This window comes from Dipodomys merriami, unplaced genomic scaffold (assembly GCF_024711535.1).
Source record: "Dipodomys merriami isolate MVZ:Mamm:240054 unplaced genomic scaffold, mDipMer1.0.p SCAF_26, whole genome shotgun sequence".
In the NCBI taxonomy this organism is placed as follows: Eukaryota; Metazoa; Chordata; class Mammalia; order Rodentia; family Heteromyidae; genus Dipodomys; species Dipodomys merriami.
This window is the reverse complement of record NW_027204048.1, coordinates 9,012,111-9,037,904: the sequence shown is the minus strand read 5'-3', so window position 1 is coordinate 9,037,904 and position 25,794 is coordinate 9,012,111. Positions and strand designations below refer to the sequence as shown.

The 25,794-nt window shown below is 40.6% G+C and overlaps 1 protein-coding gene across 1 annotated transcript in view; it reads right to left on the bottom strand.

The window, feature by feature from the left end:
- The window catches only part of Glis3 (GLIS family zinc finger 3), a 452,494-nt gene that overhangs the window by 410,846 nt on the left and 15,854 nt on the right, over positions 1–25,794 (bottom strand). Inside the window, exon 2 of the mRNA XM_070035664.1 lies at positions 23,282–23,764. Coding sequence (XP_069891765.1) covers positions 23,282–23,666 — 385 coding nt within the window. The 5' untranslated portion in view covers positions 23,667–23,764. The remainder of the gene's footprint in view (positions 1–23,281; positions 23,765–25,794) is intronic.

The following is a 25,794-nucleotide window of genomic DNA, read 5'->3' as shown; positions in this document are numbered from 1 at the left end:
TGATCCATTGTAACAATGAGATGTACAAGACACTATGTTGAAATGAACTTTACAACTTGAGGGTGGGGGGGGAGGGAGGAGTTGGGGAGGTCAGGAGGGAAGGGATGCTAGGGGAAAAACAGAGAGGGTAACAATGCTTGATAGGAAATGTACTCATTACTTAACTCATGTAACTGTAACCCTTCTGTGCCTTACAATAAAAAATATATATTATAGCCGGGCGCCAATGACTCATGCCTATAATCCTAGCTACTCAAGAGGCTGAGATCTGAGGATCGCAGTTCACAGCCAGCCTGGGCAAGAAAGTCCATGAGACTCTAATTTCCAATAAATTGCTAGGAAACCAGAAGTGGCATTGTAGCTCAAGTGGTAGAATGCTGGCCTTAGCTGAAGAGCTCAGGGACAGCACTGAGGCCCAGAATTCAAGCACCATGACCAACCAAAAGGATGGATGGATAGATAGATAGATAGATAGATAGACAGACAGACAGACAGACAGACAGACAGACAGACAGACAGACAGACAGACAGACAGACAGATAGATAGATAGATAGATAGATCTAATTAAAAAAAATGTGACACCATGTTGGAAGCAATGAGAAATGCAGGAATAGAGGTGAAGGAAGGAAGGGAGGGAGGGATGGAGGGACAGAGGGAGGGAGGGAAGGATGGAAGGAGGGAGGGAGAAGGAAAAGAAAGACAAAGAAAAGAAAGAAAGAAAGAAAGAAAGAAAGAAAGAAAGAAAGAAAGAAAGAAAGAAAGAAAGAAAGAAAGAAAGAAAGAGAAGGGAGGGAAGGAGGGAGGAAGGAAGGAAGGAAGGAAGGAAGGAAGGAAGGAAGGAAGGAAGGAAGGAAGGAAGGAAGGAAGGAAGGAAGGAAAAAGGGGTGGAAAGGTAAATACAAAGAGAATAGGGGATGGTAGTATGGAAAGATGGAAGTGAGAAAGAAAAGACAGAGGTAGGAAAGAATAGTTCTAGAGTAAAAATAGTTCTAGGGGTAAAAAACGAAAGAGAAAGTTCTTGCTGCTCAGTAAGTCTGAAAAGTAAAATGGAGGACAGTATGAAGATTAAAGCGGCAACTGCTCACAGGGAGAAAACTCAAGAGGGATACTAAGCAAAGAAAGGACCAGAAGTAAAGGGAAAGGAGACTAATTGAGTACTCTCACTACTCAGAAGACCCCAGAGCACATGGATGAATCCACATTGAGCAACTCGCTCAACTCCTCGCCTTTCAGCTTTTGTCAACGCCCACACACGTGCTACTTTGCAAAGTGCAACTGCCACCTCACTGAGTCTGGAAGCATATGACTGTGCCTCATCAACAACAGGTCAATATTACAACCATGTCCTGAAGATTCCCAGGTAAAATCAGTGTCTAGTACTCAGAACACATTTCCATGGAGGAGAAAGAGATCAAAGAGAAATGAACAGGGAAGAGAGAGACCCAGGCTAAATTTCAATGTTTGTGGACTGATCTGAAGCATATACTCAATGGTAAGACGTCCAACAGTGCTCTCCTAGGAACTATACAGGGTCAGGAGTGAAGGGTGGGTAGGGGGCAGAGAACAGAAAACTCTGACTTCTGGGTGGAATTTAACTCTAGTCATTTTTGAGTTTATGCAAAAAAAAAAGCTGTCACAGTGGAATATTCATTTGAGAGCTACTGCATTTCTTTATAGATCTGTTACTTTTTCAGTCAATCAAACACAGAAGTACTTGAAAGAGTACTGAATGGCATGGATTTAAGAGAGATGCAAAGCAGCAAACACGTAACTACAAAGACCAACAGAATGAATCTTTCCCTCCTTTTTTCTTCTTGCTAAATACCAACATACCAAATGAGACAATTTGCAAAATTTCCTTAGTCCATGATACTCTGATGTCTCAGGAATCTTTGCATGGCACCTTTAGGCCAACAGAAACACCTACCAATTCCACATGATAAACAAGTAAAAACAAACAACCTAGGTATTACTAATATCCTGATAAACTAGTAAATACTTGATCTCAAATAAGATATAAATTATCAGAAAAGTGGCATTTTTATCTTTTTTTAATAATCACAATTTTAATGAGATTTGTGTGCCACTGGACACTACACAGTTTTTCAAACTTTGGAGTCTGATTGGACTCTGCCATCCCATTTCCTGCTCCACATTGATGTGTGTTTTTTTATGTGTTTTTTGTGTGTTTGTGTTTTTTCTGGCATGATACTAGATTTTTACCACAGCAAAAGCTCAGCTTTGCAAAGATATGACATCATCAGAAGGAATGCGGTGATCTAGTACTGAAGCTATGAACTACCTTAAGCCAGTTGACAGATGCTGTTTATTTCTGGGTTGTCTTCAGAAAAAAGTGACAGCATCCCACAACTTCCCATCAACTCCATTGTGATATCCCAGACTTCCTTAGGTAACAGTTGGGGAATTAAAAGGCAGATCCCAACTAATTATATGTCTTTGCTGATTTGTATCTGATTGGGAAAAAAAATTTATGTGGTATAGACTGGAAAAGCTCTGGGCCTAACTACTGAAGTGACCTCAAACTTACCCTTTGAACAGGCACTATCTTCAAGTTACAGCAGTTATTATAAGTGATTTAAAAAAAAAAAACTACAGTATAGCTGACAGAAATACTCTGCAAATCCTGGGACAGGAAGAACTGGGGTACAGTGTAAATGGATTCGATCACTTAAAAATTTTATTGTAAGAGTGATTTAGAGAGGGTTATAGTCACATGAGTTAGGTAATGAGTATATTTCCTTTTGAATACTGTCACCCGCTCCATTCATTCTCTCCCAGATTTTCCCCCTCCCAACTTCCCTCTCCCCAACTGATGGTTCATTTCCAACATAGTAGATTAGATCACTTTTGAAAAACCTAATTCACTCTATGTTGTAATAGATGTTTAAAACTCCTATAGTTTTGGGCTGGGAAGGTGGCTCAGTGGTAGAGTGCTTGCCTTGCATGCATGAGGCCCTGGGTTCGATTCCTCAGCACCACATAAGCAAAAAGAAAAAAGCTGGAAGTGGCACTGTGGCTCAAGTGGTAGAGCGCTAGCCTTGAGCTGAAGAGCTGAGGGACAGCACCCAGGCCCAGAGTTCAGGCCCCACGACCGGACCCAAAAAAAAAATCAGTTTCATTAACTGACACATGAGCTAACTACTGAATCTACCACAGATTGCTAATGGAAAGAGACAAGAAGCCATATGTACAGAGGATTCATACCATGTGATTTTTGTCTCTGTTAAAAACTAAAGTCTAGGACAAGCAAAGAATGAATGGAGACTAAAAAGAAGGAAGGATGTCGGGCGCCGGTGGCTCACGCCTGTAATCCTAGCTACTCAGGAGGCTGAGATCTAAGGATCGTGGTTCAAAGCCAGCCGGGGCAGGAAAGTCCGTGAAACTCTTACCTCCAATAAACACCAGAAAACTGGAAGTAGCACTGTAGTTCAAGTGGTAGAGTACTCACCTTGAGCTGACGAGCTGAGGGACAGTGCTCAGGCCCAGAGTTCAAGGCCCATACCCAACCAAAAAAAAAAAAAAGGAGGAGGAAGGAAGGGAAGTTGAACCTATCATCCATTCACTCTACAGACTTTTTTTTAAGTTTCTACCATGTTCCAACACTATGAGTATCACCGGGGACAAAGCAAATAAACCAGACACAATGTGGCCTTTCTCTTCTCCAGGGAGCAGTGACCTTCCTCTTGTCCAACTGGATTGGGAATTTCCTGGTTTCATCTAACCTAACCTCACAGCGTCATGTGACCTAGCTGATCTCTCCTTTCTTCTTGAATCACTTTGTCCACTCGGCGTCTAAGACATCCTCAACCCTGATTTTCCTTCCCAGTCTCCAATGTTGAGTTGTCATGTCTGAATTCTTGGTCAACTTTTCCATCTACACTCTGTCCTTTGGTACAGCCAGGTGGCCTCGGTGTCACCTGTCACAATCCTATCCCTGGCACTCACTTCGCTCCAGAGCCAGTCCTGTATATCCAACAATGTAGTAACAAAACTCATGGGACACTTATTAGCCTTAATAGGTATCTCAAAATGTACACAAATATATACAAAACAGAAACCTGATTTCCTACCACCATCCCACCCAGCAACCCCTGACTTCTCCATCTCAAGTAATGGTACTTCCACTTGCTACAAGTATTCCTTGATTCTTCTGTTTCTAATTACCCCCCACAAATCTTCATCTGGTCATGTTGGTTTTACTAGCCCAAATCTAAAACTTCCACCACTACCAACCCATCTGTTTCAGGAGGGCTAATCCAATAACATAACTGCCTTCCTGTTACCCCACCAGCCAGGCTAATTTTTGACACAGAAATTGGAATATCCTCTTCTAAACTGTTATGTTACGTAAATCCTTTGCTTCAAAAGGTTTGCATCATACCTGAAATCTCTTTAGTCCCTACCTCCATCTGTAAGGACCTAAGTAATCTGGCTGTAGTGAATCAGGTATATTACCTGTATCTATTATACTGACTTAGGACATAGACACCTGCTGTTCCCTCTTCATTAGGTCTTCGGATGTCTCACTCTTTATTTGGTTCAGAGAAGCCTTACTCAGGCCTCCTTGGAATATATTTTCTCCATTCCTGTGAACTTCATTCTTCTGCACAGCTTCTCACATTTCTCTTATTTACTGTGATCAAATATCAGGTATTTTATTCTTTGGTTGCTACTTGCAAAAGGTGAGTGGTCACTTGGCCTTATTCACACCAGCACACAGTGTGTTCTCACACATCACAGGAATAACAAACTTCTGCCCTCAAGAATTTATATTGGAGAAAAGATGGAAAGCTCAAGGAAAATACCTTGAGCTTAGAGACCTGCTTATCTGATTTACAGTCTACTGTTCATTGCCCCAATTCTCACAACATGCTACGCAATATATTATCATTTCTGGGGCTGGGAAGGTGGCTCAGTGGTAGAGCGCTTGCCTTGCATGCCTGAGGCCCTGGGTTTGACTCCTCAGCACCACATAAGCAAAACGAAAAACGCCGCAAGTGGCACTGTGGCTCAAGTGATAGAGTGCTAGCCTTGAGCTGAAGAGCTGAGGGACAGTGCCCAGGCCCAGAGTTCAGGCCCCACGACCGGACCCCAAAAAAAAAAAAAATATATATATATATTATCATTTCTTAGCCACTAAGTCTTATGCCATATACAGAGCATGTATATATTTATACATTTTATATTGTTATAATATATTATTGATATATAAATATATACTTATATATGAATATATTATTTTGTTTATCATTTACATATTATATGTATTATATATAAATATATATTTGAGAACATATTATATAACTATATTGTGTATACTATATAACTATATGATATAATATAATAAATATAATTATATGTAATTTATATGTAATTATACATACATAACAAATATATATAATTGTAAATAATATATGTATATATACTGTCATATTTATTACAAATATAGACACATATGCATTATATTAATTATTTTAGGTATCTATTAGGTAGATATAAACAGTATGTATGTCTTAGGCAGGATAAGTCTACTTGTTCATGGTCTCAGAGCTCATGAGAGGCAGATTTGGGTTGAATCTCAGGTTTATCATACTCTTGGTCTACACCATATAATCACCATACAATGAGGCACATCACCTCTGTGTGCTACTTTCTGGAAAATAAGAGGATTGAGAGAGAATGACCACTAATGCTTCATTCATTTTCCCCCCATTGAATAGTTCATTCCTTCTTGAAACACACAAAAAAATCTTGTCACTTGCATACTTTGAAATTTGATTTTGCATAAATTACAAAGTCTCTTTTATGCAAATAGTATTCAGTAAAGACTGCTAGCCACAGACCAATGCCAAAACATACACACAGAGACCCTGTGCTAGGCCTATTAGGGTGGTGAAGTATCAAACAAGACATTCACTCTGCTGCCTCACCACCCATATCACCCACATTTGAATTCTCCTCCTCTGAAGATGAGACATTTAAATAAGAACTATTAGAGGTGAGAAGTTCACAACGTGGAGTCAACCAAAGCAGCATACATTTATTACAGTACCTTCACTCATTCTTAACTTCATCTGTCACCAGAAAAAAAAAAAAATCAGCCACCTGGCTTATGCAGAAAAAAAAAAAAATCAACTCCTTGCCTCAAACTTCTAGTAACTGATTTGCTGGGTATAGCACCTTAGATGAAACCTTCTCACCATTGGATACAGCACTGAGTTCATCTTCTGGGATTCTCTAGCTCAATTCCAATTAAAGACCTAAGACCAGGAGCTGCAAAGTCAGGTGCTAAGTGACTTTTGTCTCTTTTTTTCTACTCTAACGTAAATTAGAAATAGAATGTCCCTACAATCATCAAGGTAAAAGTAGTCTTACTGCCCATTCTAACACAGACACACTCTCTCTCTCTCTCTCTCTCTCTCTCTCTCTCTCTCTCTCTCTCTCTCTCTCTCACTCTCACTCTCTCTCTCTCTCTCCCTCATCTGCTTTCAACTCGTTTGTATATGAAATGGATATCATCTACCACCATAAAGACAGCAAAATACTATGACAGTTTTTAATTCCAGTGCCATTCAAAGATTATGAGGAATTATTTGGAAAACAAGCTAAACAAGTATCTGGATTCAATTTTCCCACTGAAGATGAGCCAAACTATTTTGTTTTCCAAAATACACCAAAAAAAAAAGAGTATCAAACTGTGACACTCGCAACTCTCGGAGCCTAATTTGAAACCCATTAGAACTTCTAAATAAACCCATAAATTTTATAAAACTGTTGATAAAGTGCTACATGCTGCAACATGACCTATTTATAAATATAAAAGGTTTGGAGCTCTATTCTTACATTTTAAAAAAAAGCACTGGAAAATGTAGAGGTGAGGAGCAACTGAATAAAAGAAGGATCACCTGAGGAGAGGTTCCTTTTATGGGAATATCACACCTTTGAGATAAAAATAAGTTATCTGGGAGTCTAGCGACTCAACCCTCTAATCCTAGCTACTTGGGAGGCTGAGCTCTGAGGATCACTGTTGGAAGCCAGCCTGGGCAGGAGAGTCCATCAGACTGACCACCAGAAAACTGGAAGTGGTGCTGTGGCTCAAGTGGTAGAACGTTAGCTTTGAACAAAAGAGCTCAGAGATAGCACCAAGGCCCCATGACTAACTAACTAACTAACTAAATAAATAAATAAATAAAATGTAAAAGCCTTTCCACACATACACCAAGACCCACAAATACCCACATCCCCTCCTTAACCTTACAGTGAAGTTCTTTAAATGAGTCAACTAATTTTCCATCACCTAATCTGGAAGCAATTTGCTAGACTGTTCTAGATTCTTTGGGTCTCTAGGCTCCATAATTCTGTCTCCAGATCAAAGATGAGTCTGATAACCTGGTCCCCCTTACAAGGTGGGACGGTGGTCAGTTCGTAGGGGGTGGGGGGGCGGGATGAAAGAAAATAAAACAGCCAGGCTTATAGTGTTCAAATATCCAAATAAAGCAAAGTCTTTAAGCTTGTTGACTTTGACGGTACTTAGCAATGGCTAGTACTATCTATGCCATATCTATGTCTAGCATAATCAATCCTGCAAAGCAGGCTTCATATCTGTTTCTCAGATCATAAAAGCTAACGGGGCTCCTCTCCACTCATAGTACATTGACAGCTAGACAATCTGAAATCATTCAACTCAAGCCATTTAACTTCCCCATTTTACTGAGCCCCGATTGCTAGAGGAGCTCTTTCTCTACATAAAGAAGTTAGTACATGATCCAGATTTTGTGCTTCTTCCTTTCACGCATTAAGCATTTGCTGTTTTGTTACATCACCGCTGAAGACATGATTGGACTTGCTGTCTATCCATTGACAAGAAGGAACACATATTTAAAAAAAATAAACAGACAAAAACAAAGGTAATATGATTTAGTGGCTAAATGTATGTATTCTAGAGTCAACTGGCTCATTTGTATCCTGGTTCTGCCACTAGCTATTGCAAAGTATTACTCAATTACACATTCATTTTCTCATCTGTAAAATAGAAAAAAATAACAAGAATAATGGTACCTATTTTGTTGATTTTGAGGAAGCTTAAGTGTGCTAGCATATAAAAAGAAAGTTCCAGATACTTGCAATAATTTCGATAATATTTTGTTACATATTAGCTATCATTGTCCTTCCAAATCTGGTTAAAACTATAAAGAAACTGTGCAAAGGATGGTATAATCTCACTTTGCTTGTATTCCTCTGTGTTTGTTCAAACACTTCAAATGTACAAGTTACCTTTCCTACAAATAATAGGGTTTGATGTGCTTTTCCTACACTTAACTATCCCTACATTCTATACCAGAATAAATAAGAACCAGAATAAAATATGGGACAGGCCCAGAGGTCACAGCTATCATCCTGACTTCGGTTTTGAACATCATAATTGATGTGGCATCTAGTGTAGAGAACTTCAGAATCTGAAGTGATACTTCAGAGTGGAGGAGCTCATACTTGTTGATCTGATTCTGGAAACTAATCACTGGAAAAGCAGTTCATCACCGCTCTTCTAGACACCAGAAAACCAACCAAGTCTCAGCTCCAGGACTTTAGCTTCTGGTAACTTCCACTTTATTCTTTTAAGTCTTCCAGCTCAAGAGTCATGGTGGCTTCTGCCAATACTGCTTATAGAATAACCGCAGAGTTCTTTTTTTCTGCTCTTCTCAGTCCTTGATTAACTAGTTAACAAACTGCTCATATATACTTTTCTCTGTTGAAAGAACTTCACTTGCTTCTCCTTTCCTAATAGAACCATTGGATGTCCATTTAGGACAGATTTCTCACACCAAATTCCATTATTATTAAAGTTGGCATAAAAAGCAACTCAAAAACCGCCCCCCTGAAATCCAATGAAATAAAATTTCTTTGTGTCCGTCACTCAAAACAAGGTCTTCTTCATTATCTAAGCGTTAATGGTTCCACCTGAAATATGAGATGTCCTCCTCCCAGCCTATGGTCAGTATGAACCAAATGGGCATTGGCACACAAACTGGCACACACACTCACACTGTCTACACATATCTCTGTGACAAGGCCTGCTTCATCGAGCTTGCCGTGAGTTCAGAATAGAAGTCCACTTTTTCATGCTTCTATATTTATCTTAAACTATCTACAGTAAAATTACAGAGCAAATCAAGGGAGGACTGAGAAATCATGTGTCTACCATTTCATCAATGATATCACTGAAAGCAAAGCAACCAGCTATTTGAGCCTGCAGGACAACCTGACTGATTTAACCAAACTTCAGCTAATTCTGCACTGTGCTGAAAAGCTTATGTCACTGCTTCACTGCCTTTGACTGTCATTCTATGGGTGCATTTTCACATTTAAATGCATACTTTATTATCACTTGTAATGCTTTTAGAGTTTCCTTGTCTTTCAGCTGGGAAATTATATTGATTTTTAATTAGGAGACATAAATAGACAATACTGTCTATTTCCTGTGTTTGAGAATAATAAAGAGGTAACAAAAATAGGACTATAACAGATAATGACTGTGGATATACGCTATTCTATGTGTTCCCACATTCTTTATTGACAATGTCCTCTTTCTTCTCTTCCCTTTGTTTCCCAGTTCATTGCCCATCTTCTGACTCCAAAGAACTGGTCCCACATTTCTAATGTTGCTAAGAGCTGTCTTCTCTGGGGAATTATCTAAGAACATGGAAATTAATGCTGTTGCAGGACTGTGGTGACAGTAGAGTTAATACCCACTGTCCCACAATGCCAAGATTATGAAATTTCAGACTCACTTCATTCATTTAACAAGCATTTACTAATGCTCACTGGGTCAAAGGATCTAGGAATGTAATATTTAACCAAATAGTCCCTGCTTTCCAGTAGTGGAAGAACCAAAGGATGTATTTCAAATAGCAATACTTCAAACAATGAAAGCTGGCTTTCATGGGGACTGATGAGAAAACTTTATTTCATTAGATTGTGTTTATTATTCCTGATTTCTTCTATTTTAACTTGATTTTTAGCATTTCAGATTTTTTTTCACAATATCCATAAACTTTTGTTACTGCCCCTGACTGTTCTGCTATTCTAAAGATGACAGGAAAATGAAAAAAAAAATGCCACTCTGAAACTTTGAATTTTAGGTGATCTGGTACTCATGGTGTGTGTCTGTGTGTGTCTATGTGCCTGTGTGTGTCTAAACTGGGCCATGGTACACATAATGGCAAGAAGAGAGGAGTAAAGAAATATCTGGGCAACAAAGTCCATAAGACCAGCAAAACACTGGACAGCAGGTGGGACTCAAGTGGTAAATCATTAGCCATGCACTAAAGCCAAGCAAGCTCAAGGTCCTGAGTTCAAAATGCAGCCATAAAGAACAATGTACATCCAACAATATTAAGAAAACTGAGGGGAGGGATGGGTTGGCAGGGATGGGAGAGAATGATGAAAAAAGGCCAACACTGATCGAGATGCACTATATTCACAAACCGGTTTGCTGAATGGTAACTCTACACCATTACTTAAAAATTGTGTGTGTGTGTGTGTGTGTGTGTGTGTGTGTGTGTGTGTGTAATTTAAGATTAAAACCCCCCTTTATTTAAGCAAGTACAAAGTTCATTGGGTCTCGAGCCTGCAGCCAAAGAATCTTGAACAAGTAACTTGGGGGAGTCAGTTAGATGCTATACAGGAAGCCCTGGGGTCTTGCTCAGTTGAATGTCCTGACTCATCTTGACAGAATACAGTAGGCGCATAAGAGGCTGCATTCTGTCCCCAGCTCTGCCTTGCCCTAGTCCTGTAAAACTGCCCAGTCGCTTCATCTCCCTAGGTGCTTAGATTTGGTTAACCTAATGACACTTGTGGGATTCTTCTGAGAGACCTTGGCGAGTTGTACCCTAGGTATATGGCTGAGCAACTCTACCTGATCCAAAATAGTGGCTCAAACACACACCACTTCTCTTTGTTTAATTACAATTATTTCTTATTGCCTATCTGAAGCACCAAAACCACTATTTTAAGCAAATAGCACAGGACACGTTTAACACAACACAAACACCTGCAACAATTTACTTGACAGTGGTTTCTCTGCTTCCGCTTTTCTGTTCTTTTCAAAACTAATAGGTAACAGACACAATACCACCACATGCAGTAGTGATTCTGCTGGGCATAATGAAGCTTTCAGGAAGTTTTTCTCAGTTGCCAAGAACCTGACCTTTGGATGCAAAACTCAACATGCCAACAAAAAAAAAAAGTATCTTTCTTCTAAAAGTATTTAGGTCTCTAGAGTCTGCAAGACATGGTTTAAAATGCCTGGTGACTCCAAGAGGAGTTCTTGAAGAAGTCCCCTTTAATCTTTCTAAGCTTCTCCTGATTTGTGTGTGTGTGTGTGTGTGTGTGTGTGTGTGTGTGTGTGTGTGTGTGTGTGTGTGTGTGTGTGTGTGTGTGTGTGTGTGTGTGTGTGTGTGTGTGTGAAAATACTGTACAGAGGGGTTACAATTACATGGGCAAGATAATGAATACATTTCTTATCAAGCATTGTAGCCTCCTCCTTTGTTTCCCCTTCCCATCCCATCCTCCCCCACTCCTGTTTTCAATGACAATACCTCCTAAATTAGTGAAGGATTCAATTAAGATATGTAAAACTTGCTACAGTTTTACAACATAGAAAGTGTGAAATAATGAATAGCTAGTAGAAACTTATGAGCTCTACCTAATAATCTACTAAAAAATCACTCACTGGTTCCAATAGTTAAATTTATTATTAACTAATATGAAGCTGGCTCTAATCAACTAAGCTTGAACTACTTTACATTAAGGTGGATGGGTAAAATTCTGACTTGAAACACAAATTGAACTTCCCTAAAAAGGTAGGATAAGCCTACATTCTACTTTGCCCAGGATAATTATATCTAAGCATAATTATGCATAGGTTCCCATTCATTCTTGGATGTGTCCTAGTTTCAATAGTAAATTAGATGCTTTATCCTACCCAAACAGAGTGAAAAGCCTTCTGATAAGAAATGAACTCTTAAAATATTTTGCTTGATCTCAGTGTTATTGGTGGGGCTTTCAGTTTTGCTTTCTAGTATTTGAACTGTTCTGAAAATCGTTTTTAGAGCCGTGGATCTACAAATCAAGTAGCATGCACGCCACAATAACCAGACTTGAAATGATGAGTAAGCTGTATATCCTTGCCCTCAGACCACATGAATAACTAACTGCACAGTGGCATGAACCCTCTCATACAGCAGCAGATACCGAGGCCAGAGAACCAGGCTGCCCTACACTTTGTTTGAAATCCAGGACTGGCATGACCCTGGTGGGTCACAATTACAATATACATTTTGGTATCAATCATCTTTTTGATCTAATGCAAATGTCATTTTCTGCTCCTATCTTACATACCAGAGATTTCCACCCAAGTGGTCACAATATAGAAAGCCAAGCAAAGGGGTTTGGATAGTATCCAATACTCACCTCTTCTCCTTCTCCAAAGTCCCCAATGGCAACATTCCCTGACTCATCTGTCTGGTTCACTCTCATGTCTTTAGGTCTTTGTGTACAATTATGAACCCTGCTCTCCATCTCTCTCCTCACCTCAAGCCATGTTTGACTATCATTGTGATTTTGAAACCTAAGTAAAAAGCCAAGGTGACCTGGGCATGCTACTGTTCCAGAGAAGGAAGTGAGGTCTACTGGTTCCAACCTGCCCACTGAGAGTGAGCATAAGATATTGTCTCCATTTAATAAAGGAAGAAAAGAAGCAAGGAGGCCAAGTAGCCTAGCGCAGGCTAGCAAAGCGACTCTGAACTGTGGTCTTCTGAGTCCAGTCTCCTCACTCTTTCTCCAGAAGCAATGGCTTCTCTCAAAAGACAGCTGAAAGTACACCGTTCATTATTTAACCTGTGGAGAGCAAGGCAAAGTAAAATGATGGGTCCCTTACTTAAAAGGCAAAGATAGTTAGAAAGAGATTTGATTCCTCTTGAATCTCTCTCCATTTTGGGGGGGGAGGGGGTTATTTATTATTTAATATTAGGGAGGGAAAATACAGATTCTCAAAGGTAGCCAATAGCTTCACCCACACTGGAGCAGCACGGGACACTTGTGTCATGGAGGGCCTCCCAGGCCTCTGCCCAGAGCAAGGGCAACAGTGGGTACTGGGTGAGGTGGACAGCCAGTGGCCATGCTAAGAAGAGACGGGCCTCCACCTCCACCCGATCTAGCTTCTCATCCAATTTCTCCTACAAACATCAGATTCAAAGACAGAGACAGTCACAGATCTTAACCACAGATCCTAACACTGAAAAGACAGCGACGACAGAAAACAAAACCCCAAGTGCTCTGTACCTTTCTGGGCTCAGGACCCTACTGCGGCTGATCTTCACACTGCCACTGCACAGGCCCTAAACTCAAGTCAACTGGGAGCTTGCTAACCATGCACATGCCGGTTCAGTAGGTCTGGGGTAGCCCCAAGACTGAAATTCTAACCTGTATCTGGAGAAATGCACAAGCCAGCGGTCCCACCAGCTGTCTTGGGGGCAGCATGCTCCGATGCCACGGGATCCATCTTTTAACTCATTTATTATGTCAGAGTCGATTACCTTACTTCCGTTGCTTTCATTATTCAGATCAGGCAGCCATGAAAATAGCTATCAAATATAAGTAACCACTCATTGTGTCTTTAAAATGAGTGAGTCAGAAGAAACAGAATCCATTCACATTCATGGTATCTGCCAGCCTGGGTTTAGAGACCTGATACAGACAGAGGTGAGGCAAGGTACCCTGGCATACAGAGCTGTCACTCAGGTGTCTACACAAGACAAGGCTGCCTGGCTCTTCCAGGTAGACAACACTGGGCCTGCCCAGAAGCACCAATTGTTGAGAATTGTCAAGTAATACTGTCCAAATCAGGAGCAAGCCTACAGATGGAAACGACAGCTAGTTAGTTAAGAGTTCTTAAAGGCATACGCTTTCAGGAATAGCAGCAGCCTTCAACTTGAATGGAATGAAATCAAGGTTTCTCAAAACATCTGTATTACGGTATCACAGATCGTGGATTGCCTCCTTCAAAGAACTACATCACTGGCAAAGTGAGCCTCCATCATGTCTTCATTCCCCCAATTATGAAGTATCCTGCTTTCTGGGATAGTACTGCCAACCAAACCCAAGCAGGAGAATCAACGTGTTTGCAAAGAACTGCACAAGTGTAAGGCTGATCCAGCTTGGCAACATTATACGTTGCAAGTGACAAATGGATGTTACATTTCAGTTTCGCGTCCTTTACCATTTGTTGGGGTGGGGTGGGGTGGGGGATTAGTGGTGTTAATGGAATTCACTCTTATTTTTTTTGTCAGTCATGGGGCTTGAACTCTGGGCCTGGGCACTGTCCCTCAGCTCTTCAACCCAATGCTAGCGCTCTACCACTTGAGCCACAGCACTACTTCCAGTTTTCTGAATGGTTTATTGGAGATAAAGAGTCTCAGGGACTTTTCCTACCCAGGCTAGCTTTGAACCACAATGCTCAGATCTCAGCCTCCTGAGTAGCTAGGATTATAGGCTTGAGCCGCCGGCGCCTGGCCACTCCATTCTTTTAAAGATTCAGTATGACCAGATTGGCCAACCACTTTACAACTGGAACAAATCGTATCTTTCATTCATAATACTTGGAGGGGCTAAGAAGGTGGCTCAGTGGTAGAGCGCCTGGAAATCCATCATCAATTTAATTCACACCAGTATCAATAAATCATACAAAGTATACCCTATATAGCCAAGGGAATAAGCAAAAGTAAACACTGTATTTTCACCTGCCTTGTTGGCCAGATTGAAATGAAAAGTCTAGCCACTTCAACTGGAATGATGCCTTTGCTCAAACTGGTTTGGTTATTTTTGGAATCTTTTATGGAATATTAACTTTATTTGCTCCAATTCTTCAGGAAGCCACCTTGGGAAGTGCAAGGAAATATAAATGATTAAAAAACAGAAGGGGAAATAAAAAGTCCAAGTATTTTCTTTCTGCAACTTTCTTGAGCTAATTAGCTATTAACTATATCTCATATCTCTTCCAACAGGAGAGGGCTGCAATATTGCTACTCCTCAGGGTGGTGAATATTGGTGTTAGCAGTCTTTTTTCATTGTTGTTTCTCCAAAGTAAAGGAATGATAGAGAAAAGTAACATTTTCCATTAGTAGCAATATTGATGCTGGAGCAGAGAAACAATGAAGCCACATGACCCAAGAGAGGAATCAAATGTCAACCTAAGCTCTTCATTACCACTAAGTGAGTCAGCCAACCTCAAACAGTAAAAAGTAAATAATAAAAAATAAAACAACATAGTATTTAAAATATGTTAATTTGTAGACCTCCCAGGTTCGCACAATATATTATCTTTCTCATACAAGAGCTTTACACCAGCCTTAAGTGACACAAGAATTTTTTAATCCCAATTAGTTTAGTGTTCTTTGTTGATATTATTCTGTTGTTGTTTTTTTCTGGCCAACAATAATGAATAACCCATAAACGCTAATGAATAACTAAACCCTTTGTCTCCAAGGACAGCACAGCCCAACAAGAAATGTCATAAGCCCTGAGGTAAAATAAAAACCTTTATAATGAAAATCTTCCCAATTATATAGTCCACTGGGTATGGGGAATGTAGAATTGTCTTAAATATTTAAATAGTTGTGTCAAATGTGCTTAAAGTAAGATCATAAGACTGACTTCTCAGATGCTTTGAAAAATGTGTTTCTACCAGTCTAATTACAATAAGAGATTGTTGGAACAGGACGTAGGGAGATGTTTTTATTGGTACAACAGGACTAGGCTCCGCTGCTTACAAGTTCCAGCAAGGCTAGTAAGATGCCAATTGAGAATGTATTTCATGGCCCTTAGTGGCCAGCAACACTTATCTCTTACATGAAATAAGCAAGCAATTTTAAAAATAATTTAAAATTTAAAGTAATTAAAAAGATAATTTCTACTACCTTAATCTAAGAGTAATCACAATGATGCTACTAAGAAATATGTAAAAAGGAAGAACACAGAATATTGTCTCGGGGGGTGGGAGGGAGCTGGATGCCAGTACTGAGACTTAAAACTTATACTCTCTCTTGGCTTTTTCACTCAAGCCTGGTGATCTACCACTTGAGCCACACCTCCATTTCTAGACGTTTTTGCTGGTTAATTGGAAATTAGTGTCTGATGAGCTTTTCTGTCCAAGCTGGCTTTGAACCCCAATCCTTAAACTTCAGCCTCCTGAGTAACAGCTAGGATTATCAGCCACTAACAAATGGGCTTCAAAATATTGTATTTTAGTGGCAAAATGTTCTTTTCATCTAATGTATTTCCTAAGCTGAAAAGCAATGACACCCCAGAATCAACTAGGATACTTGTTAGGAGAAATACCCTTTCACATCTGTTTCTAAGCATCTAGAGACAGGGAAATGGACTGTGTGGGAAGAGAGTTCCAGGAATGAGGCTGGGAGGTCCAAGAGTCCACAAGTAAGTCTCTAACATCTTACACCTTGAAAGCAAGAAAGTACCTAATGGGAACATGTTTTTAAACAAAATAGGCAAAGTGGGTGCCTGTAATCCTAAGCTACTTAGGGGGCTGAGATCTGAAGATCGTAGTTCAAAGTCAGCCCTGGCAAGAAAGTCCATGAGATTCCTATCTCCAATAAACCACAAGAAAACCAGAAATGGCGCTGTGGCTCAAGTAGCAGAGCACTAACCTTGAGCTGAAGAGCTGAGGGACAGCTCCCAGCCCCTAGCTCCACACCAACAAAAACAAAAAACAAAAAAATACAGGCAAATACAGTCAGGGGCAGGGGTTTCCCTGACTGTATTTGTCTATGCATCAAAGGTGATGAATGATAGCTGAGGATATCAGAAAAGAATTAATGCATCTACAACCAATGACTCTCAAAAAGAAACAAGAGAAACTCCTCTTTCCAGTGAAACATCAGCTAAATAAAAACAAAGAGATAATAAAACTCCCCAGAAATCTTTTATCTTCCTATCCACAAGATGGAAATCGATTCAGACAAGGATCATCTTTGGAAGCTGTGAAAGGTTATTGAACAGGATATTGCATAAGAGTAATGATTAATTTGGAAAGAGAAGTACCATGCAGTAATCTGGAGCCACTGCCTACCCAGGCGATTCAATGTGGCATCGCACACATTTGAGGACAAAGAAGCAGCCGGTGCTTCTTGATTCTGCAGACTTTTTAAGACATTCAGGACAAAAGAAGGAACACTGCTTAAGAAATACTTAGTCAGTAGAAGATGATGCTAAACGAAATAACTCCAAGACATGGAAAGATGAAGATTTCTTTTGTTGTTGTTGTTAATGTGCTATGTGATTCTTTTTTCTTTTGTGTTTTTCTTTTTTGTCAGTTATGGGGCCTGAACCCTGGGCCTAGGCTCTGTCCCTCACCTCTTCAGCTCAAGGTTAGCGCTCTACCACTTGAGCCACAGCGCCAATTCCTGCTTTTTCTGCTTATGTGGTACTAAGGAATCGAACCCAGGGCCTCATGCATGGGAGGCAAGCACTGTTCCACTGAGCCACCTTCTCATCCTTCTTTTGTGTTTTTTTTGTTTTTTCCCCTGTGGTTTATCCCATTGTCACTGTATTTGATGCTGGTACCCTGGGTATTGTATATATGTTTATCTGAATTAGGGAAGGGAAGGGGAACAAAATGTTGCGACCAAGGACAAAGGGTGGACCAATGCAACAGCAATACTGACCAGACACTATGATGGAAATGAACTGTACAACTTGGGGTGAGGGGGAATGGCAGCAAGAGAAGTGGGAGAAAAATGGGGGGGGGGGTAACAAGTTCAGCAAGAAATGAACTCACTACCGTACTTATTTAACTGTAATCCCTCTGTACATCACTCTGAGAATAAAATTAAATTAAAAAAAATAGTTTACGTCAGGATTGGCTACTTAAGTAGCGCTAGCTGGATGAAGCTCTTCTTTATGGGGGCACGTTTGGAAAGATGTGTCTTTTTTGTTTGTTTTTGGTCAGTTGTGGGGCTTGCACTCTAGGCCTATGCACTGTCCTGAGCTCTTCAGCTCAAGGCTAGGACTCTACCACTTGAGCCACAGCGCCACTTCTGGCCTTTTCTGTTTATGTGGTGCTGAGGAATCGAACCCAGGGCCTCATGCCTGCAAGGCAAGCACTCTATCACTGAACTACCTTGCCAGACCCAAGACACATCCTGTCTATCTTTTGCCCTTCTTCCTTCCTCCTTCAGTCTTCTCTGTGATACGGCAACCAAAAGGAAACAGCTAACTCAATCCTTACGTAACAGAGGTATTAGTCAACTGTATGCTTCTTAGGAGGCTCCCCCCTAGAAATTATCCAGCGTTCCAGTCAGATGTTTGTCTGTGTGACAATGCTTAAGAACCTAAATTCTCTGCACAAAACTCTATTATATCCCACTGAGTTAAAACAATCACTCTCAAGACTCAAAATATGCACTTGTTTAACCACTATGTAAATTATACCTTATCCTGAATCAGTGATGCCGTCACTATAACCGTCATTTTATTTGTTTGTTTATTTATTTATTTGGGTCTGGTCTGGGGGCTTGAATTCCAGGACTGTGTACAATTACTGATAATTAGCTGGGCTATTATTTTTATTTTTTGCCCCAAACTGGCACTCTATCACTTGAGCCACAGCTCCACTTCTAGCTTTTTTGGTGGAGATAAAAAGAGTCTCACACGCCGGGCGCTGGTGGCTCACGCTTGTAATCCTAGCTACTCAGGAGGCTGAGATCTGAGGATCGAGGTTCAAAGCCAGCCCGGGCAGGAGAGACCGTGAGACTCCTATCTCCAATAAACCACCAGAAAACCGGAAGTGGCGCTGTAGCTCAAGTGGTAGAGCGCTCGCCTTGAGCTGAAGAGCTGAGGGACAGCGTCCAGGCCCAGAGTTCAAGCCCCACGACCGACAAAAAAAAAAAAAAAAAAAAAGTCTCACAAACTTTCCTGTCTGGGCTGGCTTTGAACTACAACCCTCAGTACTCAGCCTCTTGAGTAGCCAGGATTATAGGAGTGAGCCACCAGCCACCCAGCCTATAATGGTTCATTTTATATGTGATCTTGACTTGGTCACACAAGTCAAAATGATGAAATATTACTCTAAGTGTTTCTTTCAGGTATTTGGGGATGAGTTGAACATTTAAATCATGACACTGAGTACGACAGATCACCCTCACTAGTACAAGTAAGCCTCATCCACTTAGCTGAAAGGCCTAATCCACTAAGTAAGGGTGAATTCTTTTCTGCATGATTGCCTTTGGATGGGAACATTGCCTTTTTAATTGGCTTTGAACTCAAAGTGGTCTGGGTCTCAAGCCTGTCAGCCTTTGGACAGAGACTACACCATGAGCTCTCTTGATTCATAGGCTGTCATACTCAAATTGGAATTAAAACTATCCCTTTTCCAGGGTCTCCAACTTGCTAACTCACTCAGAGGATTTTTGTAACCTGTCAAGCCTCCATAATCCCTTAAGCCAATTCTTTGTAATAAATCTCTTTATTCCTACACATGTATGTATACACATAGGCAAATATATACATATAGATCCCTTCAGTTCTAATTTTCTGCAGAACTTCATCAAGTATGCAGAGTTACACGTTCAACCCATGTCCTCATGACAGGGTTGAATTCCTGGGCCAATTATTCGTTTCTTCATCTACCTACTACTTTTTTCTCTCCAGCTTCATCTCTTCAAGTAGTGTCTGTACCCCAAACCCATGTGGAACCAGGCCAAAGGAAGTTCATTAAATGCCCCCACAATCTCTCCCCTCCAGATTGTGAATGTTCTTTTCACCCCACTCAGAGTAAGTTTGAAACAGTCCCTCATAGGCACAGGTGCTAGGCACAACACCAGGATGTGCATCATGCACAAGTGCAAAGCTGAGCACCACTCTTCAGAGGTTCTAATCTTCTACAAGGTTCAACCTGGCAAGTAGTGTGGACAGAAAAACCTCTGTGCCTCCCTATCATAGGAGCAATCATTATACTTTATGTGCTAACTGCACATATATTTATCTGAATTCTCCAACATCCCTAAGGCAAGGACAGGATTTCATTGGCTAACGTATCACCAGACCAGAGGCTCACTCATAGTATACGTTCAGCAATTATTTGTTGAGTAAATAATCAGATGAACTTTAAACAATCCCACATCATCAGTTATTGGCTTAATTTAAAAACTGTCAACCAAGAGCACTTTCTTTGGAGTAGGAGATATTTTCTGGGATTTGAACACACAGCATTTTATTTGCGAGTACCTACTCTACCACTTGAGCCAAGCACACAGCCCTTTTTTGCCTTATTTTTTTAATAGGGCTTGTATTTTTGCCCACTTAGTCCCAGCCCTAATTCTCCTATTTATTCCTCCCAGAAAGATGGTATACAGACATGTTCCATCACACCCAACCGACTGGTTGAGATGAGTCTCTTTTAACTTTTCAGCTTTGAACTAAGGTCCTCTTGTTTTCTGCATCCCCAGTAGCTAAGATTACAAGCTAAAGCCATTTTGCCTGGCTTCAAAAAAAAAAAGGTTTTGTTTTGTTTTTCTAATACTGGGTATTAAACTCAGAACCCTGCACTTGCTGGACAGTCATACTACCACTTGAGTTATACCTCCAGCAAATTTTTTATATTGGTTATTTTTGAGGTAGAGTCTTAGTTTATGCCCAAGCCAGCTGAGATGTGATTTTTCCTACTTGTGCTTTCCCCATGTTGCTAAATGATGACAACCATGTGCCACTCTACCCATGTGCCATGGGCTGGAACAGAATCTTGCAATCTTCTTTTTTAGTCTCACTGGCCTCTCTCTAACTGCTATCCATCAACCTGTTCCTCCCATGTGGCTGGATGAGAGCCTGGAGTTACCACTCTTGGCTGAGATCTGTAAGGAACATATTCAGCCACTTCTGGTATCATCAACCACTGATGGTAACCCCAAGGTATAAGACTGAGAGGAATAATCAACGTGTCTTCAGTTCCTTCTCTGTGCTGGGCAAGCCCCAACCATGCAAGTCCAGAAGCAAGTAGTATAAAGGAGCAAGCTGAGCAAGGATCCAAAAACACCATGGAAGAATCAGGAAGCAGACCCACTTTTCTCAAGCATTCCAAAGTGTACTGACCCTAAAAGTTCACTTAAGTATCTGAAGCATATTTTTAACCATGATTATAATTATAGCCAATTCTAATCACCATCAAAGTAATATTCCCAAACTCTGCTTGGCTACTGCCCGGAAGTTTCTTATTCCTTCTAGATCTTAGTTCTCTTAGCAGTTAATCAACCATAGCATACGACTCAGGAGCTGCTGTAAAGAATAACTGAGACAATGTACTGGAGATCATTCAACACTCTGCATGACACATGCTAACTGATGAAACAATAAATGCAAGTTATTAATATTATAACTGCAAAGGCAGATTTGTAAACACAAGCAAATCTATAGTCCACTAGTAAGGCATGAGCTGAAAGATTTTACTAGATCGTAGCCTCTTCAAAATTCAAATCCCCCCAACTTTGAGATTAAGAAATTTAGCTTGCTGTGTGCCATGAACATAGCAACCTAACAATAAGAGAATGATTTTGGGGTACTCTTCTCAGGGAAATCTTTTCCTATATTAAACACCAGTACTTCTAAGAAATAAAACACCCTAATGCCAAACCTAAACCCAATGTATATAAATAAAAAGAAGAAAAAGAAGAAATTTAAAACTACATATAGGCTAAGTGTTGTTTAACAAAAACTCCCCATTTATACAACGCCACACACAGAATTACAGTTAAAAACTCTCTTTGCCTGATATAAAGCATTATTCACCCTACATTAATTGGGTGGATGGATATTTGGAAGGCTGCAAGTACTTCTACTTAATAATATAAGCACTTTTAATATAAACATAGGAAGGCTGATTAGATAGCTAAAATAGCTGGTACTCATGGCATCTGCCTACCATCCCAGCTACCATGTGAAGCAGGAACAGGAACATGTGGTACAGACGGGCCGGGTGGGGGGAGAGGGGATGGTGGGTCCTGTTTCAAAAATAACTAGTGTAGCCAGGCACCAGTGGCTCATGTCTGCAATCCTAGCTACTCAAGAGACTGAGATCTGGTGGTTCCAAGCCAGCCTATGAAGAAAAAGTCCTCAAGACTCGTATCCAATTAAGCACCAAAAAAAAGCCAGAAGTGGAGCTGTGACTCAAGTAAGAGAGCATTTTGCCTCAAACAAAAAAGCTCAGGGACAATGCCTAGGCCTTGAGTTCAAACCCCAGTACCACCAAAGGATCGCAGAAGTGTACTCTTTTTACATAACAAAGGTCTATTTTACATGAGATTTAGGTTCTTTCTCTTTCTAGCCTAAACAGTTACCATCCGCAATAGAATTTCAGCTTCTTTCTATATCACATCACCCAAATAATTTGCTATTCCCAATCATTGTTCTTTAATTTAAAATCAATCGAACATTAATGGGTTAAAATCATGTTCTCTCTCCAAGTCCTACTAACCAGGTTTCTAGTTCCCCTAATTACAAAATACATCTTTTCATTTTTCTTGCTGGGGAGGTAGCTCAGTGGTAGAGCTATGGCCTTGCAAGTGCATGGCTCAGAGTTCAATCCCCTGTACTGGAAAAAAAAAAAAAAAAAGTTATGCCCTTTACTTTCAGCTTGTTTCCCTCTTCTTACTAACTACATTATAAAAATGATAGCTTCACTCTTAAAATAATCATCTTTCTTACCATTTACATCACTGATTCCTCATTTTGTTGGTCATTAAAATGTCTTCCTTTTCTGATCCTTTCCCTTCCAAACCCCATCATTCTTCTATTACTTCTAATACGAGCATAAATGACCGTTCTAGTCACCTCCTTCATTCATGGCCTGTAAAATCCACTCCCCAGTGAATCAGAAAGAGCTTAGTGCCCATAGGGGAGGAGAGACCTGTCTAAATTTGCTTCTGTTCTTCTTTAACTACCATCCTCTGCCTCCATAGGACTGATCTTTCTGTCTTAACCTTCCACTCTCTTTCACAGATCACCAAAGTGCCACACACCTTGTTGGACAAACATGGCATTTACCTAGAGCTACCCCCCCTTTACCACGCAAGTTAGGTATCATAGTGAGACCATAGACCTTGACTCTGATATTTTAATACGTTTTCTATAGCAACTACCGGCAAACAGTTTTTAAAAAGCTTCCACTTTTAAAGGATCCCAGAAATATAATCCTACCTTTCCCAGGATTTGGAGGAAAAGGACTTCCACACTCTTGCTGCTTTGGCTTTAAAGTATGTGACCCTGACATGCCTCCAGCCTGGGTGACCTGAAATCGTGGTTTCCCATTGGTGAGCACTTGTCGCCTGGGGCTCAGGGCAGGTAGATGGATGGGGCTCTCAGCCACGTTGTTCTGAGGAGCCATTCCTCCTCCCGAGGACATCTTGAGATGGAAATTGCTAGCAAGGCTTCCAAGAGCTGGACTTGGTGTGCTGCCATAGGACAAAGGACCAGGAGTCCCTGAATGGGCTCGGATGGGAGGAATATGCTGGCCACTGACCATCCCAGGCCCCTGTGTTCCTGGTGTCCGGTGGAGACTCATGCTGCATGACCGCCCATTCATTCTGAAAAACCTGCAGCCAGGATGCTCAAATCTTCAGTGGTACTAATGACTCCTTTCAGGCAAAGTCCAATAAGTTATCCATGGTGTGGGTTCTAAGCCTGTTTAAAAAAAAATAAATGCAAGCATTTTAAAAGTAAAAAATGAAAAGAAGGTTTAGTGAGTTTTCAACTCATATAGTGAGTTTTCTTTCATACCAGGAAGAAAAGAAGCAATTGTAGTTAGCTAAATGGCCTTTTACATAGAACAAGGTCATCAAATACCCAGCTCCCTGGCAAGTACTCTCCCTACTGCATTCACAGTACACATGGATTATGGATCGCTGCATTGTTTTGCTTGACACTGAGCCCTTCTCAATATGGTGCTCTTGGCTACTACTACCAATCTACCACTGCCAACTTGCAAAACAAAACTTATTTCACTCCCCTAAAGATCTGTCTGCACTAGTTCATTCTTACTATAGTAGGTCTTGGGAAATCCCAAAACTCCAAAACCCCAACCTTCATGAGCTATGAGACCCATCTTTCAAAGGCCCCAATAAACATCCACAAAATAGGTTTGGCTTCTAAATGAGGTAACAATAACTGGGGGAGGGAAGGCCTATGATTTTTCACTCTAAGTGCAATCTTTTCACAACCCTCAATTTACAAAAAAAATACAACTCGAAGATTACAAAGGATTTAATAATATATATTTTTATTATTATGCTTTGACAGTCGTGGGGTTTGATTTTGGGGCCTGAGTGCTATCCTGGAGCTCTCTAGCACTCTAGCACTCTAGCACTCTACCACTGAGCCACAGCTCCAGTTCCAATTTTCTGGTAGTTAATGGGAGATAAGAGTTTCAGAGACTTTCCTGCCTAGGCTGGCTTTAAACTGCGACCCTCAAATCTCAGCCTCCTGAGTAGCTAGGATGACCGCCATGAGCCACAGCGCCTGGCAGTAATATATCTTTATATTTAAATGTCCTCAGCAGCTTTAGAGTCTCGATTCCATACTAAAACCAAGTTACAAATATGTAAACAGAGTCAACATCACCAATATTCTAGCTTTGGTTAATGTCCCAATAAAGGTGAGAAAGCTAGTGTCTGATGCACAGAACAGAGTTTCAAAGGGTGAGCTGTTCCCAGGTGTTCACAGTGTAAGACATCATACTGTTCATTAACCATACTCTCATGAAGCTTCCTACAGGAGAAACCTCTAAAGCACAGGCACAACCACAGGACGCCATCCCCTATCCACATGCATTGAAGTCAGTACCCCAGGGTTCTGAATCATGAAGGAAAGCTCCTTCCTCTCCTACTCAAAGTCATACAACGAAGTAACCTATAGCAGGACCATTACTGCAAAAGTATAATAAATACATTCACAATCTGTCTTGGATAGAGACGTGATAGTCATGGAAAGAAGCCAAGGCTAACTAAACACAGGAAATACGGATGCAGTACAGAGTAGTAGCATTCAAATATTCCCAGTGGGTTGAGTCCTACTTTTTCCATATGATCCACTTTAAGGTCTTAGACAAATATTGAACTCCAAAATAAATGACTCATAAATCATCAAAGGAAAACTATCAAGGAAAGGAAAAGTTTTTTATGGAGAATTTTCTTATCGTTCTAGGAAATCTAAACAAGTGATACTGCAAGTCAAGTGCTCATTGTGCATTCTGAAAAGTTTTACCTGTGGATTTTGTGAGGAACTTCAAAAGTAATTAACAGCTGGGTGCCAGTGTGGCTCATACCTATAATCCTAGCTGCTGGGGAGGTTGAGATCTGAGGATAGTGGTTCGAAGCCAGCCTGCAGGAAAATCCATGAGATTCTTATCTCCAATTAAGCCCCCTAAAAGTCAGAAGTGGAGCTGTGGCTCAGATGGTAGAGCACTAACCTTGAGGAAAAGAAGCTCAAGAATAGCACCTAGGCTCTGAGTTCAAGCCCCATGACTGACACACATACATGCAAAAAAGTCATTGAACAACATAAAATTTAAAATGTTATTTTTGTCAACTCTCTGTTTTGCTAAGGATCCTATCGGTCTATAGTACTTAACACTGTCAGGTTCTCTAGCTCAGTAGTTCTTTCTATCAGTTGTCTCCAGACTATCTTCTCATCATTACAGTCCGCTCTGAATGGAC